At 41.4% G+C, this 19244-nt stretch overlaps 1 protein-coding gene across 2 annotated transcripts in view; it reads right to left on the minus strand.

Moving 5' to 3' along the window:
* Window positions 1–19244, minus strand: part of TGFBR2 (transforming growth factor beta receptor 2) — a 96202-nt gene that overhangs the window by 36463 nt on the left and 40495 nt on the right. For both annotated transcript variants that reach the window (XM_049099701.1, XM_025461082.3), the window contains exon 3: window positions 18687–18877. In XM_049099701.1, coding sequence (XP_048955658.1) covers window positions 18687–18877 — 191 coding nt within the window. The remainder of the gene's footprint in view (window positions 1–18686; window positions 18878–19244) is intronic.

The following is a 19244-nucleotide window of genomic DNA, read 5'->3' on the forward strand; positions in this document are numbered from 1 at the left end:
ATGAAGGAGTTTTGGGCACAAATGTACCAAGATATTGATTTATCCAAGCACTAGAAAGGGGTAGGGATGATTGTTTTCTGCAAGCTTTGGTGTGTGGGTATACTAATGAACACCACATGACAGCCCAGAGATTCTTGAAGATGGCAGTGACAATCTAATCACTAAGCTTTTACCCACCAATACCATCTAAAGCAACAGGATATATATGCAACTGGCTGAGATCCAAAGAAGGAAACTGTGCTAAAGAGAGATAGGCTGGGGGGCAGGGAGGGAGAACTTCCTGTCTCAAGTCATGCTGTTCATTATAATGTTAAAAAGCACACTACTCATTTATTGAGCACCTACTTCATGCCAAACACTGTTTTGCATGGGTTATTTTGAGCTTTTGTAGCCACACTGCTAGATACGTATTCTTTATTCCCATGTCCTAGAAATGGTAACTGGGAAAATGTACACCAAGTGAGCTGAGAGCAAAGTGGGGGAACCTTGCATGGTAGGTAGTGGCACACACGAAGGAGTGGAATTTCACTGAAGAGGGATGTTTCTGGTAGCTATGGGGTCCTTCAGCCAGCATGGGATTGGTTCAACACAGAAAAGAGGACAAAGAAGAGAACAAGAGCACTAGAAAGAGGACTAGAGAGCCACAGAAGAGTAGAATGAAAGAGATAGTAAAGATAAAAGTTGAAATTGGTGCAATAGGAAAAAAAGACACAACACCCCAAATTGTTTGTGCATACTGACTGATGCAATATATAAGTTCTGTGAAATTGTTAAGGCAATAAAGCAAAGTCATAGAGGAGGCATAATTACAGGTATAGCAAAGATTCAAAGAACCATGAAAACTTTTTGCTAATAACTGTAAAAATTTAGATAATGGCTAAAGTTCTAAATATATACTCTATGTGTAACGTACCAAAACTGACCCAAGAAAAGCTATGAAACTTGAATAATCTCATAAATAGTAAAGAAATTGAATGAGTAAAAATTTTCCTAATTTCATAATTTTTTTTCTCTCTCTCTCTCTTTTTAAGCCTTTTACTGTCAAATTAGTGTCTTTGGTATTAATATGTCTGAATATACATCTCAGAATTTTAATTTTGCAGGACTGTCAACCTTCCACCCTAAATTTTCCCACAAAAAAAACCCCCAAAAAACGAGTGGGATCCTTTAAGAAACATTCAGTCTGAATCTAATCAATCTGAAGGTAATGAAATCATTATCCCAAAGAGATAGATGCACCCCTATGTTCATTCCAGCATTATTTACTATAGCCAAGACATGGAAACAACCTAAGTGTCCATGGATGGATGAAAGGATAAGAAAATACAATGTATACATAAAAATATATAAATACAGACACAATAGGATACTATTAAGCCATAAAAAGAAGGAAGTCCTACCACTTATGACAACATGGATAGACGTAGGAGTGCGGTATTGCTAGGTGAAATAAGTGAGACAGAGAAAGACTAATACTTTATCATCTAAGTTATATTTGGGATCTAAAAGGACGAAAAACAAAACTAAACTCATAGGTGCAGAGAACAGATTGGTGGTTGCTAGAGGTGGGGGTAGGTAGGAGAAGGGCATGAAGGTGGTCAAAAGTACAAACTTCCAGTAATAAAACATGTCTGGAGGATGTAATGTACAGCCTGGTGACCCAAGTTAAAAATACTGTATTGCATATTTGAAAGTTGCTAAGAGAGTAAATCTTGAAGTTCTCATCACAAGAAAAAAATGTTTGTAACCATGTAGATGAATGTTAACTAGACTTATTGTGGTGATCGCTATACATACAATGAATCATTATGCTATACACCTGAAACTAAAATAATATTATATGTCAATTATATCTCAATAAACAAAAAGAATCTCATTAAACAGGGGTCATCAGACAAATCCAGAATGGAATAAATGAGCTAGTTTGTTTAAAGTCAACATCACGAAAAACAAGAAACACACACATGAGGCAAAACAACCAAATGCAAAAGGTAGTCCTTGACTGGATCCTGAATTTAAACAACAACAGCAACCCCACAGCTTTGGGGAAATATGAATATTGACAATAATATACACAGACATGTGCACACACTTGCAGGCACATAGAAATGAGGATGTAGTAAAATGTAGTAAAATGGGGTAAATACTGAGAAAGGGAAGGAATGTACAGGGTAAACTGCATGATGATCCTTTCAACTTTTCTACAAGGTTAAAATTTTTTTAAAGATCTTATTTATTTATTTGAGATAGAGCACTTAAGCACAAGCAGGGGAAGGGACCGAAGGAGAGGGAGAAGCAGACTCCCCGCTGAGCAGGGAGCCCAGTATGGGGCTCGATCCTGGGATCCTAACATCATGATTTGAGCTGAAGGCAGACACTTAATGAACTGAGCCACCAAGGCACTCCTATTTTTTTTAAATAAAGAGTGGGGGAGAAGGTAACCCAAGACATTTGAGCAACAGTGTTCCCCCCCAAAGCCCCAAACGCATACCAGTCCCAGATGAAGTTGAGTGCTACCAAACTTGCAAGAAACAGGTCATTTCAATTTCAGAGAATAGAAAGAAGTGTACCATGGCTCAATTCCTCTTATGTAAATAAATACAATCAGAGCAGACAAGAAGAGTATGAGAAAAGAACATTACAGAATAATCTCACTCTGTCAGCGATTAAAAAAATTAATTCTAACTAAATGGCAAATCAAATCCATTAGAGGATATAAAACAAAGATAAGACAGCAGGACCAGGTTACCAGGGAGGCATGTCTTAGCACTAAAAACAAACAAAACAACCCACTATTGTTTACCATATTAATAAATTAAAGGAGAAAAAACTATATGATCAGTTCAGTGGACACAGAGAAAGTAGATGAGGACTCTAAACACCTTGATAGGGAATATACACCAATGACCTTCAACAAATCTTAATGCAGAAATGTTCGACGCATTTCTTTTTTTTTTTTTTTCCCCTAAAGATGTATTTATTTGGGAGAGAGAGAGAGAGAATGAACAGGGGAAGTGGTAGGGGCAAAGAGAGAATCTCAAGCACACTCCACACCAAGTGTGAAGCCTGACACGGGGCTCGATCTTATGACCCGAGCTGAAATCAAGAGTTCAACGCTTAACTGACAGAGCCACCCAGGTGCCCCTAGGTGCATTTCTTTTAAAAAGAGGAACAGGATGCCAACCATAGCTATCTCTGCTGAACATGAATTGGAGATCTTTACAGCATAGTGAAATGAAATGGAGGAATCTGTGTTACAATATAAATAATTTTTATAAATCTACAGCTTTGTCTAGCTTAGTACCTGGTCTCAGTGACCATCGGTCTCCAGGTGTCCCTGTGCTAGCTCACCCGCTATATAACCAGATTCACTGACACGTGGCTTCTTTTCTAATGAAATAATCTATTTGTAAACTATGATACAGGTTATCAGGAAGGACAAGAAGTTCACGTTATTAAATGCACTCTTATTTTCAGCCAAGGAACTATTATTTGCAAATAAACTAGCACTGAGAACATTTTGTTGAAATAGCTCATTTGAGGATTTTTATCCCAAGTCACTCAATATAACCCAGAATCATCTTTCTTTGCCATGCTGTTTGGCTGCCTGGGATTTAAGGTCCCTTTACTTTCCTTAAACTATTTAGCAGTATATTCTGTGGCAGTCACTACATTTAAAACCCTGAAGTGGGATCCCTGGGTGGCTTAGCGGTTTAGTGCCTGCGTTCAGCCCAGGGCATGATCCTGGAGTCCAGGTATCGAGTCCCACATCAGGCTCCCTGCATGGAGCCTGCTTCTCCCTCTGCCTGTGTCTCTGCCTCTCTCTCTCTCTCTGTGTCTCTCATGAATAAATAAAATCTTAAAAAAAAAAAAAAAACAAACCTGAAGCTCCTGCCACTCTTGGAGACAGAGTTCTCTTGATTCTTCCAGGAATAAGTGACAAAGTATCCTTCATGCTACTTCACCCCCCAACTGCAGTATTTCTAGACACCACATTGACCTAAGATCCAGTTTCATGACTTTTTCAATGCACACTGAAAAGCTGAATTTTTGGCAATTTGCAGGGAGGAAAAAAAAACAGCTCTAGATTCAAACTAGTAACATTTCATCAGGCAACAGGAAGCCCCAAAACCAAAGTAGATCCTGAGATTGAAAAAATTACAGAAATCATTCTGTATATTTAGAAGCAGTATAACTTGGTTTTCAAAAACTTTGGAATCTGATTTTAGATCCAACTTTGTTTCTTTCTCCTTCCTCATTTGCATAATGAAGACAACCCAGGACCAACCCCACTGGGTTCTTAGAAGACTTACAAGAGATGTGTGTCAGGCTCTTAAGTATTTCTCAAGCTCTTTAAGGTAGGAAATATTCAATAAATATGTTTGTACTATTCTGTGATAAATCCAAACAAAAAATAGTTCTAAATAATAACATATTTCACAGATTTTCAACCAGAAAAAAAAATCCTGATTTGGTAAAGAAGCATTAAAATATCACTAGGTATGTGATTTGATTGCAGTTTTGCTTGGCTTCTTTTTGTATCATGTCTGATGATAATGCTGCTTTTAGAGAACCCATTTTCCCTGTGACTACATGAGCTGCAACATTCTCTTTCTTGAAAAAGTGAAGCAATATCACCTAGTCGGAAATAAGTTTAAGATAGTGTATACTGTAGAGTTTGAAGTGAAATAGCAACAGTAAGGCAGAAGGCTTATTTAGGGAAGTCAGGAGGTAGTCTGGCTATATTAGAAAAATGACAGCATGCACTTTTTGGTTTGGTTGTTGTCCTCCCAGGGACATAACTCAGTTGAACCATATGCCTAACGAAGTTGGACCCCGTTACAATGAAGAAAGTGGCAGAAGGGAACAAAAGATACTGATAACTCCTATACATTTACTGAATATGTTTCATGTATGTTCACTCAAGATGCAAAGAAGGTATTATGAAGCCACAGCCTTCTTCAGGCACACACATGCGGGGATCCCCGGACAGCAAGATAAAGGATTTTATAAGAAACAAAACAAATTGTCTCTCTTGATTCTGTTACATCCCATATCCTTATCATCTTTCCTTTGTTCTTGCTCAAATCACCGTATTTTACACACACACACACACACACACACACACTTCCTAACTTAGGGGTTCTAATATCTTACCAACATTTTCTGCATTTAAAAAAAAAGTTTGGTGGTGATTAGGCTCCATACCTCAGTGGGTTAGAGCACTGTCTTGTAAAAACTTTGGTAGCATGATACAGAAGGAATCTCTTGGCACCCTGCTGCTCAAAGTGTGTTCCCCAGTTGTACACCTGTAACTAATACAACATTGTGGGTCAACTATACTCAGATGAAACATTTTAAAACACACACACACAAAAGCAAAGTGTGTTCCCCAGACTAACAGCATCAGTAGGCATCACTTGGGCACTTATATGAAATGCACTATCTGAGCCCTGTCCTAAATTCCTGAATCAGAATCTGCATTTTACAAAGATCCCTAGTTGCTTAATTTACACAGTAGAGTTTGAGAAGCTGGGCTTTGGCAAACATGAAACAAGCTCCTTGGTACTCTGCCATAGAGTTGTTTACCTTTCACTTAGAAAATCTGTAGCGTTGGACGCCTGGGTGGCTCAGTCAGTCAAGTGTCTGCCTTCAGCTCAGGTTGTGATCCTGGGGTCCTGGGATCCAGTTCCACATCGGGCCCCCTGCTGTGTGGGGAGCCTGCTTCTCCCTCTGCCTCTGCCTCTCTGTCTCTCATGAATAAATAAATACAATCTTTTAAAAATAAAAAAAAATAATAGTGGACCTGTTTGCGAAGCCCTAGTAGAATTGTATTCAGTGCTAGCCAGTGAGAAGATGGTCTGTGAGAATTTCCTAGAGAGATCAGTGCTGCAGGAGTGCAGAATGAGATAGGATTCCTCCTCCATCATTTCAACAAAAAGCAAACAACTACATACAGGCAAACAACAAGAAATCATTTTAATTAAACAACCGAATGACAGTGAGCTCACTGAGCATATACAATTGAATTTAGCTTCTAGAATATTGACAGGACTGCTTGACAGTCTGGGCAGATTTTGAGGATAATTTTTCCCAGGATAATAGAATATGTCTTCCCTCCTACCCTTGTGATTGTCTTATTCCAATTACACATATTTCAAAATTAAGCCATTCCCTAGCTTTGAATCATATTCCATTGTCTTCCTTACATTATTTCCTTCCCATCTCTATCAACAAAAGTACCTTACAGGTAATCTGGCATGACAACCTTTTCTGGAATATTCCTGAGATGCAGAGATCAAACCTTTGTTGGGAATGTTATGACAGAAGGACCACACTTCTCTGTAAATCATCCCATAATCTAATCTCAATAGATCTAGCTATGGAACTATTAGGATAAAGCCTAAACACTGGGATATTTAAGAATTTACTCTTTATATTAAGTCAAACGTAGCCCTCCTGCTCATCTACGTACTGGTTTTCATGCTGTTCTCTAAAGCAAAAGACAACAAAATGTATTCTTCTTTTATGGGATGGATGACGGCTTTTAAACGCTTGGTGAGCATTTCACCTGTTTCCCCAAACTGTTTATTTTTCAGGTTTCACATCTCTGTTTCCTTCAATCACTCTTCAAAAGATTTATGGGTCAGACTCTCAAGTCTGCCTGAGGCACCCACTAAATGCCAGGTCCCTTTTCGAAGTGTAAAATGATCAATTCCCTGAAATCATTCTTGCTACTCCAGATTCTCCATGTTTTGCTAGACCCAGCCACAATACTTGGAATATAATCTGTGTAACAAAGATTACATTGGGACTCTTGGCGCCCCTTCCAATGAGCATGGTTGAAGACTATTGTTGGTTGGTTAGTTGGTTCTATTGTTTTGTTTCGATACACTTGGTCAGATCACCCTGAATTCAAAATGACCTTAACTCACGTGTAAACCCCTGGGTCTTTATCACATCAACAGATGCTAAGCCAGCTTTTGATGAGCTCTCTTCTGCCATCAATCACTTAAGCCGATACGCCTGACTTTACATGAATCTGTTAAGTTTCATATGACTGGGCATTCCAGGCAATTGAAGCCCTAATTCTGTTTCTGCTGTAGTGGGCATCCTTTCCATTGCGCTTACCATCTTTCATGGTCCTCCTTGGGGTATAGATTCTAGATACTTTTGTTGCTGTGACTTTAGGAGGGCAACCAACATTAACAGAGAACCTAAATCATGCCAGGCTTTGCCCAAGAAATGATCACATGTCTTATGAATGCCTATTTCCCCACTGACAGAGATGCAGCCTGACATATGTTCTTTGGAGCTGCATTTTTCTTCATGTTAATCTTCTGACCACTTAGCCTGGGCTTTGTTAGGCTCCCCCACCTGCCCTAATTCTTCTATTCTTTTTTGGGATTGCCTGTCTGGAGGACATCTCGTAACCTGTCTAGGGTCCCTTCATACAGTCAGAAAACCTGAAAGCAGAGAGACAGTAAGTTATTTCAGTATCTTCTCCAACAGGGAGACCAGACGACTTTAGAAGAGCACATTAGTTTTTCACACTAGCAACCCCTCTTTGGCCACTTGAAACACATCCTCGCTTCTCTTCTGGCCTTCCACGGAAAACACCACTTGTTGCACTTCCTTCTACCTGATGATCTTCACCTCCTACAACTATGCATACCACCTCCCCTCGCTGCCTTGTCTTCGCCGAGGCAGTGGCACCCAAAATTTGCCATCCAACCTTCCAGTTACACTTTGAAGTTTAAAATACGTCTGCTCTTAATGTATAATTTCATTGGTTCTAAAACCTCAGGTGCCTCCACCTTCTATTATTCCTCAGGGAGGTGGTAATATAGGTATTTTGTTTGGTTGTTTTTCTCCTCCTCTAACCTAGAAGGCTGAATTTCAGCTACTTTGTGTGGTGCTTATCATTCTCTAATTGTTACCATCCCTTTCTAGGTTATATGAGGAACCTGAAAAAAATATAAAAATATTTGGCAGAACAAACTGTCTTGAGTTAAGTGGTTCCCAAAACTGGCTGCATATTAGAATATCTTGGGGAGTTATTTTTTTTTAATCCTGACACCAGGCCTCAGACCAATTAAGTCTGAATTTGCAGGGCTAAGACCCAGTTAATGAGTAGTTTTTAAAGATTCTCAGGTGTTTCCAAAGTGCAGCCAAAGCAGAGAACAATGACTTCAGCTGAATGGGAGAAATAGGCATCCTGAATAGGATGGGACCTGGAGAAAGAAGGAATGGAAGGAATTTTTTTTTTTTTTTTTAGGAATTTTTTTTTAAATAAATTTTGAGCATGGCAGTTCCTAAGCACTGTTTTTTTTTTTTTTAAGATTTTATTTATTTATTCATGACAGACAGAGACAGAGAGAGAGAGAGGCAGAGACACAGGCAGAGGGAGAGAAGCAGGCTCCATGCAGGGAACCCGACACGGGACTTGATCCTGGGTCTCCAGGATCATGCCCTGGGCCGAAGGCGGCACTAAACAGCTGGGCCACTGGGGCTGCCCGGAATGGAAGGAATTTTAATGCCTACTTTTAGGACCGATTGTTCATGACACTGGAACCAGCTATATCCTAATGAGCAATGTAAGGTATATATTTTTTTAAAGTAAAATATGAATTTGGTCCTTGAAATGATGAAATGTTACAACAGAGAGAGCCTACTCCTCTGTAAATAATCCCATAATCTATTCCCAAAAGATCTAGCTATGCATCTAGCTATGCATTAGACCTATGAGGATAAGGTCTAAACGCTAGGATATTCAAAAATTCATTCTTTACCTTAAGTCAAAGTGGCCTTTCTGTACATCCACTTACTGGTTTTCATGCTGTTCACTAAAGCAAAAGATAAGACAAAATGGTTCCTTCTTAATGACTGTACAATGATTACTGGTAAATTTGATATTTTGCATATTTAGCACCATGCAGGAGTGATTTCAGGATCAGAAAAGGTTTTACAAAAGCATGTCAGCCAGATGTCCAACTGGTGGTAAGTACAGCCACTGGAGTTTAGGTGAGTGGAAATGAAAGTCAATTTCATGGTGGTTAGCTAGCTTGCTAGTGTTTTTCCACTGGTGGGACAGCAGCAAAAGGGTCTCCGTGGGGACACCTGGGTGGCTCAGCGGTTTAGCACCTGCCTTCAGCTCGGGTCGTGATCCTGGAGTCCCGGATCGAGTTCCACATCGGGCTCCCTGCGTGGAGCCTGCTTCTCCCTCTGCCTGTGTCTCTGCCTCTCTCTCTCTGGGTCTCTCATGAATAAATAAATAAAATAATTAAAAAAAGGGTTTCCGTGGACCCCTTTTGCTGTCACCCATCCGTGTGTCATTTGTAGAACACAAGGGGGTGGTCCCGGGGTGATGAGAGACTGCAGATGTACCACCACCAACTGTTTAACTGGTCACCCACACCCAGTGGCTGGGATTTGAGACAGATTGTGTCCTTACTGGATTCCATTCTGCCATGATTCATATCAAAATGAGGTTCCAGGGCAGAAATAGTCACAACTGGCAACCACATGTAGCCTCAGAGCATCTTTGTTTACTCTGCTGCTGGGGGTGGGGGTTTGGGGGTTGGGGGGAATCTACAGAAACGAGTTGCTTTGCCTAGAGAAGCTACAAATATGTTCTAAGCTTCACTTGACTGAGTCACAATGCCCTCTGGCATGTACGATCTTTATTATTTTCTTGGCGAGACATGGGCCATATCCACAGATTCAGAGGATGCTTTCTAACCTAGCTCATTCACAACCAAAGGCTCCTTCAGCACTGAGTCATCACCTCAAATAACTGATTTCTCTTCCCAGGAATGAAACCAGTGACTTTCATCCATAATTTTCTTCCTCTTCTAACAACTCTTCACAACTATATTTCCACACTTACTTTTTTCTTCTGCATTTAGACCGGAAAGTAAATCTGGTTTGTTTCTCCTAAAACAAAAACGCACAGCTGGCAAGCCAGCTATTTTGAGTAGCGACTGCACAGTTCAAAGGCAGCACACCCAGAAGTCCCAGAGCTGCCAAAGCACCATTTAGTCTTCTCATTTCTTCCATGCAAGAACTAAGAGTTTCCTCCAAGAAGCCAGCTCCATGATGCTGGGTCAGAACAGACAAAATGGAATTTAAGATGAATTTAAGATGGCACTCCCAGGTCTTCTCTGACTCACGAACCAATACGAGTCAATAAAGTGCATGAGGCATGTGATCAATACACAGAGTGGGTTTACTGGATGGCGTGAGGCCATGTTATTAAGGTCACAATAGGTCTAAGGGGAACCAGCTGGCTGAGATGTTCTGCTGGCAAGTTAAACATAGACAGGAAACCGCGTGTCTGATACTGTAAAAAAATCATTTGTCTTCCTGCCAGAGTTAGGCCTGCAAACCAAAGAGGCTGTTTTCATGTAAAAGAAATTCTACAATGAGAGAGGAAGGAATGAAACCCTGTTGCTACTGGGAGCCCCTGTCTCTCTTCTCTCAGCCTCTCAAGTTCAAGGGCATGCTAACTGCAAAAGTCTGCATGTAGCTGCCACATCAGCAGTGAACACACATTGGGTGGCAGGCGACATCGGATGGTCTGCTTCTCTGTTTAACCACATCGGTTGAACTTTGAGTCAGAAGTGGTTTCTAGAGTCCTCGTGTCTAAATTGACTGCATATAATTGATGTATTCACTGATAGTTCCATCCTGTTTAACAAAAAAAGCTCAGGTAGAGTAGGGAAGGAAGATAAGAAAAGTAAAAGTAGGGTGATGGAATGAAGACAATGGGAAGACAAATGCGGAACACAGGCAAGCAGGGGTGTTATCAGTAGACACATACTTGCTAGAAGCCCAACTTAGTTGGTATTGAACGGGGATATACCAAAAAAAAAAAAAAAAAAAAAAAAAACCCACAATCTACGTCAGGAGCTGAGGTCTGTTTTTGTAAATGAAGTGTTATTGGAACACAGCTGCATCCAATTGTTTATATGCTGTCTCTGGCAGCTTCCACAGCAGAGCGGCGTAGCTGGAACAGAGAGACTCGAGGGCCCACAAAGCTAGAAACTATTTACTAAGTGGTCCTTTAGCAAAGGAGTTTGCTGACCTCTACTCTATATGCTTCAAAGTGTCCTTAAGATCAGAAACAAACAGGACCCCATGAGGGAAACACTCTTTCTAAGGGGGGCAGCTGAGAGAAATTTCTCCTGGCTTCTTCCTGAACAGAACAATGCAATGCAACAGTTTCCCCAGCAGTATTCCTTACAGTAAACATATAGTCCTGATTTCCCTTCTCAAAGCTCCTTGCTCATCTGGCTACATCCAACGATGAGATATCTGAATCTAGGGGAGCAGTAGTCACCAAACAGCCCAAGTTTTTTTTTTTTTTTTTTTTTTTTTTAAACAGCCCAAGTTTTATTGAAGACTTGTCTCTGCCAGGTACAACTCTACGTTCCCTACGTGAACGAAGTCATTTATCTTCACAAGAATCCTGTCCAAAGAAGCGTTATTTCTATCCCTATTTTTCAGAGGGGAAAGTAGAGGTGAATTAGTTCACTCAGGGAGAGTTTATAAGTGGCGTAGTGGGCATCTGCACTCATCATCTTACTGGGGGAAGGAGGGAACCATGAGCTTCTCAAAAGGTGAGCATCCTGCTGCCCATCCGTTACATTATAAACATCATTTCTAAAAAAAAATAAATAAATAAATAAATAAACATCATTTCTCACAAATTCACGAACAGTGTAAGCCTGAGATGGTACGTCTTGCCAAGGATTTGTTGAATAGTGAGTCTGTACTGCAGTTCAGTGACTGGTCCTGTATCCACAGAAGAGGCAGCCTCTTATGTGAGGGGTGCAAACTGCCATGGCTGAACACCTGACAAAAAAGCATACACCCCTACACAGCCCGACCTGACTGTGGAAGAGTGAGGGAATTCCCTGAGGAAGAGACAAGATTCTCTGATTCTCTGTGGACAAAAGGTGAAGAACCAACTGTGAGATCTTGGGAAATTCATGCCACTCTCTGGAGACACACTTCTTTGTAATAAGTAAAATGAAAAGTTCAGATGAGCTTATTTCAAAGGAGTCACTTCAGTGTAAAAGATCATGACCCCGAAAGAGGCAGGAGATAACAAATGTCAGGAAGTGGAGAGAAGGAAACTTGTTTGCACTGTTGGTGGGAATGTACATTGGCACAGCCACTAAACAATATGGTGGTTCCTCAAAAAATTAAAAGTAGAAATACCGTATGATCCAGCAATCCCACTTCAGATTAAATGACCAAAGGAAATGAAAACAGGATCTTAAATATATATCTGCACTCCCATATTCACTGCAGCATTACCTGCAATGGTCGAGAAACAGAAACAACCTAAGTGCCCATTATTTGGTGACTGGATAAAGATGTAGACTATATACACACACAAACACGATGGAGTAATATTCAGCCCTGGGAAGAAGGCAATTCACAACAACATGGATGGACCTCCAAGGGCATTAACTGAATAAAATAAGCTAGACAGAGAAAGATACTTACTGCATGGTATCACTTTTATGTGGACTCTTAAAAAAAAAAAAGTCAAACTCATAGAAAGTAGAAAGCCTTCACAGGCTGGAGAGAAAGAGAAATAGAGGTTGATAAAAAAGTAGAGCCTTTCAGCTAGAAGGTGAATACGATCAGAAGATCTAATGTAAAACATGGTGAATATAGTTGGTAATGCTGTCTCGTATCATTGAAATTTGTTAACAGAGTAGAATCTAATGTCTCACACACACGCATAAATATGTGAGGTGATGGCGGTTATTAACTGGATGAAAGGAATCCCTTCATAATGAATGTGTAAACATTTAACATCTTACAATTCTATTTGCCTATTATACATTAGTAGAGCTGGAAACAATGCTGAACATGTCAGAAAAAAAGCACTAGGGGTGCCTTGGTGGCTCAGTTGGTTGAGCATGCAAATCTTGATTTCAGTTCAGGTCATATCTCAGGGTCACAGGATCAAGCCCTGTGTGGTGCTCCGCACTAGGTGGGGAATCTGCTTGGGATTTCCTCTCTCTCTCTCTCTTCCTCTGCCCTTTACCCCCCTAAAATAAATAAGTGAATTTTCAAATATATATGTATCTCTAGGAAACAAGACAGCATACCTGAGAGTGGTTAGCACAGGTGACCATTCCAACCAAGCACGGTGATCATTGCTGCTAATGTTCTAATTATTCTATGAATTTCCACAGCGTGGGTGCTAAACAAGGCATCAGCTTGCTAGCTCTTCAGTTAAGGAAGGGGCTGGGTCTCTGGCCTTGAAACTAGACTTTTTAAAATTCAGGACTTGAGTTTAATGCTAATTCCCTTTCTTGCAGAGCCATAGTGTCTCTCAATTTCCAGAATGAGAAGTTCACAAGTCAGAGGGAAAGGGATCCAGTCATCTGGGAGCTGGAAGCTCCTATAAGTCACCTTCTTGTTTTCCACATATCCAACTCTAGCAAATGATCGTAACAGACAATTGAGGAACAAACCGATTTAGGCGAATTCTTCTTAACGTTACTATATTACTTGGCCAGAGCTCCCCAGGGCTACCAAAATCCCCTCCTCAGTAGACCCAATTCAGAACCACATCCGAAAAGTGTTCCCAAACATCTTGCTTTGAGATGTATCAGGGGACAATCCCCCAGACAGATGAACATAAACACTATCATGGAAACCAAAGAAATGTTACCTAAAAGGTGTTTGATATCTACATGCAGCTGTTAGCACCAACTTTGTGGAGTATTTATAAAAAAAAAAAAAATGACCTTTACTATCACTGTTGAAAGACACCCACAATTCACTGGGGAGTTCTGCTACATGATACATGAATGGACTGAATACAATGACTTTAGCTCATTCCCAAATGACCAGGTTTAAGGCCAAATGTATTTCTCTTGGGCTGATTAGCTCCGCAAGTTACCAAGCATGAACTTCACAAGGCCCAGCTCTGGTACATGTTCAGCTGGGTGAGTTCACACCAGTGCTTTTCACTTCGGTGTGCAAATAAATCACCAAGGACATTGTTATAGAGCAGATGCTGGTGCAAGAGGTCCAGGAGGCTGTGTACATCTGACAAGCTCCCTGGTAAGGCTGCCCCTGCTGGTGCACTAAGACTTTGTGTATGAAAGGTTCTCACCATTTGGAAGAGTTGTTCTCCTTGGCACAGTGTTCCCCTTCCCCAGCAAGGAAAGAGTAATCCAGACTCTGTATTGGCTACTGTGCTGGGCTCTCCCAGCATCACCCACCTCCTTTGGCCACCACCCCCGCCCCAGCCATGCCAGGCCAGAGGTCCCACTCTCAGCACGAGGAGGTCAATGGTGGCACAGCCGCTCAATGAGAAGGCACATGGCCCAAAGCGAGCCTTCTGCTGAGAACAAGAATCGGGAGTGGAGTCCTTCAGCAAGGACAGTGTGACTGCCCTGGTCACTGATCTGAGAGGTACTTGTGACTTTTATTTAGCTGCCTCCTGCTGTGATTCTGAGTCAAAACAGGAACAAGGTGCCTAATTTGTAATATCATCCGGCCATGTCAGGGATGTGGTTCGCTTTGATTAGAAATCCTAGACTCAACATGTTCCCCTTGCCTCCATGAAGGCGTGTGGAGGATGAGACAAAACACGCCCTCTGTGTGATACCCGGAGGGGTCTGAACACTCTGCTGGCATGCCATGGTCAACCCACAACTCTACAACCTCAGTGCTGGTGCAGACCTAGGACCCAGACGCTACACGGTCCTACTCCTCATCTCAAGCAAAAGTCCCAAATCCTGTACAAAGCCCTAAATAATATTAGCAGCCAAGAGTGACTCCTCCCACCATACTGGGCACAGATGTAAATGCTCTGCGTGCACCCATCTATTCAACTCTGCCAATGCCACCACACCCCCACCCCGCCCTTTCATTCCCATCTCACACATAAGAGGACTGCAACATAGAGATATCAGGGAACTGGCCCAAGGTGGCAAAGCTAGCAAGCAGCGGAATAGGCCTTCAATGCCGGGAAACCCATCTCAGGCTCTCACTCTTGACCAATCACACTACACAGTTTCTCTCTTTCCTAAAACAGCAAAAATCACCCCCGTGCTCAGGGCCCTGCAAATTAAGGATCTTTGCTGCCCTGGGAAACTGTTTATGGAATGAATAAAACGGAGTGGTTGTGTTGGATTCTTAAAGGTTCAGTGGGAGCTGAATAACCGCACACCCACACTGTCTTTGCAAAGTGGGTATCTGCAAGTCAATAGAGCAGCTGCTTACTCCAGATTCCCCTCCTCCCACATTCTATGCTCAGTCTAGAAGCCTGACAGATCTCCTCTGACTAACAGCTGTCACAAGCCCATCAATAAGGATTCTCACTGGAATTTGAGGTCTGGGTGAGTCCAAGGGGCATTCCCTGACTTCTCAGAATTCTACATAGCACCTTTTGGCCAAGGGTCTTTCAGAGAGAGACAGGATCCATTCTCTCAAATGTCAGCTATCATGAATAAGAGCACTGAAAATAAAGATTGCATTTAAAAAGAAAATCTTGTGGCTCATCTTTTTCCCTTAAGTTTTTTTTTTAAGATTATTTATTATTATAGAGAGAGATTGAGATTGTAGGAGGCAGGGGCAGAGGAGGAAGAAAGAGAGAGAGAGAATCTCAAGTAGACTCCCCACTTCTGAGCACAGAGCTCTATTCAGGGCTCGACCCCAGGACCCTGAGACCATGACCTGAGCTGAAATCAAGAGTCATGCTCAACGAACTGAGCCACCCAGGGGCCCCTTCCCTTGAATGTTTAAGAAAAATGGAAGATGTAAATAATTATTATTCACTGTGTTTGCAGATCAGAAATCTGGCAATGAGAATAGAGCACTATATAATAAAAATAGAGCATAAAACACTTTAGAGTGTTTGTGTTTAACATTTTATTTGACTTGGAGTGGAGAAATAAAGATTGCTTCAAGAGATTTCATTCCTCAGTGTAAGGGAGAGATGGTGGCAATAAGAGTGGAAGTGGGTCCTTAAATATTGCTAATTATGTGGTATTTTAGGTAGAGGAACTATCCCACTGCAGAAATGGGAAATGTCTAAAAAGCAAGCATTCCTTGGAGCATTTTAGGAGACTCTGAAGTCACCCAAGCAACCAAGTCATCAGCTCTGCTGGATTTCCTGAGCTGTACAAGGAGAAATGCCTTTATGCTGATTATCTCGCATCATAAGGAAAGAAATAGTCTGATAATGAGGAAGAGGGAAAATATAGACATGGGCCCGTGATTATCACCTGAATTGAAATAAACTGAAAACTGAAGTCATGAATATCTTAAGAGCTTATACTAATATCCTTACTAATATCTATTATCTCCAACTTGTAGGGCATTTATTAACTTTTGTCCCTTTTGGGCAAAATAAACTCTTACATTGTAGATAACCCAGTACACAAAAGGACAGAAAGGTTTTATGAATGGTAATAAACTGTTTGGATATTCTGCTATTAGAGATTAATTCCTTTGGCTTAAGCTGGGAGTTCTTTGAAAAGGTGAACTACTTGGGGAAAGAGGATGCTATGCCAGGATATCCAGTGTTACCATGTTTTAGTGTGATTTAATACAGTTACATCTTCCCTCCTAACTCAAATACATAAGAGAAATGAAAGAAAAGGAGTATTTACAGGATGACAAGATAGGAGGGAGAAGTGATTTTAGAAAGTGTGGTGCCGACAAGATGACTATGTCTTACTTTGTACACTGAATAGTTGGCATCGGTAAGGGGTTGGACAAAAAAGCAGGGAAATGGCAATAGGTGAAGGACACAGAGAGAGAAAAAGGTGGGTGAGCAGTGCTATCGAGTACCACACACAAAGCATGAGACATCGTTTTCATAGTTGGGATATACATAGTAGCAGGGATAGTGTGTAAACCTAGAACTTGTGTTCTAATACTTTAGAACTTTTTTATTGAATACTTTTTTTATTGAATCAGACCTATTTGGGGCTAAAATAATCTTTCCCCACTCTGAATTTACATTCCTAAAACCGAGAATATTATTTTCATTATCAGACTGGCAAAATTAAAAGGCTTATATCTCCAGTGATAAAGAGACATGGATATCCACATACCTAGATATCTTTGTGGGGAGAACAATTTAATAGTGGTTATCCAGATTTAAAACGTGTTTAACTTCTTTTTTTTTTAATTTTTATTTATTTATGATAGGCACACAGTGAGAGAGAGAGGCCGAGACACAGGCAGAGGGAGAAGCAGGCTCCATGCACCAGGAGCCCGACGTGGGATTCGATCCCGGGTCTCCAGGATCATGCCCTGGGCCAAAGGCAGGCGCTAAACCGCTGCGCCACCCAGGGATCCCAAAATGTGTTTAACTTCTGACCCAAAATTTCATTTCTAGAAATCTATCTTACAGAAATATTAGCACAAATGTACAAGACATTTTTACAAAGATATTCAATGTAGCGTGAAGTGGAAAAGCAGAGACACCTAAATAATCTACCAACAGGGGAATAGCTGAATCAATCAGAGAAGATAATCCATATTATGGAATTTCTAGAAAATAGTTAAAAGGCATATAGTATATCCATATATATTGTTTTGTTTAAAAGGAGAAGCAAAAGTGGTTGGGTGAAAAAATATTGTCAAATAATATTTATTGTATGCTCAACTATTTGCATTGAAAAGTGGATGAATGTATGAGATGGATGGATGGAGGGAAAAATGGATGGATGGATAGATGAGTGGATGGACAGATACGTGGATTGAGGAAGAGTCAGAAGGAAGAGGAGAGGGAAGAAATAGGGAAAGAGAGGAGGTGAGGAAGGATAATATAAATGAATAATAGAGGCAAGTATGCATCCAACAGACTATCCATGCTAATTATCTGTCAGGTCAGGAGATGGGATGAGGTTCATGTACCTCCATTTAAAAATTCTTATATACTGTTGGACTGTTTCAATTTTGGACAAGGAGCATACGCTATTTTGTAGCTAAAATCACTGAATAGTGTCTTAAATCGAAGGAGCTGTGTGTGCTCTCCTTTTAAGCTGAGCGAATCCTGAACTTCAAAGATGGAGGATTGAATCTAACCTTGCCTTTCCCTGCCTCCCTGGGTAAACCCTGCCTCCCTGGGTATCCCCTACGTGCCCTCTGCATTTCAGTTCTTCTCTCAGAAAGTATCCTTCAGCCAAATCCTAAGAACATGTACACAACACCACTTGAGTTAATTCAAGGTAAGTCTCCCCCCAGTATCCAACAGCTTCCCCCCCAATCTCCAGACAAGTAGTTTTCACATTTGAGCAGCATCAGAATCACCTGGAGGGCTTGCTCAAACACAGACTGTGGCACTCACACCCAGAGTTTCTGCTTCCATAGTCTGGTGTGGGGCCCCCAGATTCTACGTTGCTGGCAATTTCTCAGGTGATTCTGCTACTACTGCTCCAGGGGTGAAGAACCACTGCTGTAGGTTGAAGGTGAGCAATAATGTGGGCTCTATAAGGAAGAGGGGCTATGGGCCAGGACCAACCCCACTCCTTAAGCATCTTGTCCTGCCCGGTGACTAGGTTCCTAAACCACAGAGTATAAGCTCCGTCTCCGAGCCCAGAAGACGGAGTTGAAGACCAGAGACCATGGACGAGGGACACAAAACATGAACACAGAGAAGCTGGGCTCCAGACTCTCAAAGGAAGAAAACTCACCTTCAGAGAAGATGATGTAGTCGTTGCACTCGTCGGAGCTACAGGAACACATAAAGAAAGTCTCCCCCAGCACCTTCTTTTCTTTCATAATGCACTTCGAAGAGGCAGCATCTTCGAGAACAATTCCATGGTAGGTATCCTTGGGGTCATGGCAGAGAGTCTCTAGTGTTATGTTCTCATCATTCTTTCTCCTAGGGTGCAGAGGTTCATGGCAGGGGGAGAAAAGAGATAGAATGAATGAATAAAGCCTGGACAGAAGACCAATCTGGACTGTACTTCCTGCACAAAGTCGTTCAAACAGTGGCAGCTGCTTCCTGTTCTCCAACGGTAACACGCTGGCCTCCTAGCCTCCAGCCTCCTGTGCTTTTCTACTCATTTCAGTTTTTCTATTGCGTATTCTCAAAACCCATCTAGGATCGGAAACATGAAGACCTTTCTTGGGGGCTGTCTGACTAGAGCACTTTACTGCATGTTAAGTCCTAAGGAAATCAGTAGAAAGGAAAGCATGGTCAACTGAAGACCGCAAGGTCCTCGGAGTTAAACCTTCTGTCCTGAAAG

This window comes from Canis lupus, chromosome 23 (assembly GCF_003254725.2).
Source record: "Canis lupus dingo isolate Sandy chromosome 23, ASM325472v2, whole genome shotgun sequence".
Lineage (NCBI taxonomy): Eukaryota > Metazoa > Chordata > Mammalia > Carnivora > Canidae > Canis > Canis lupus.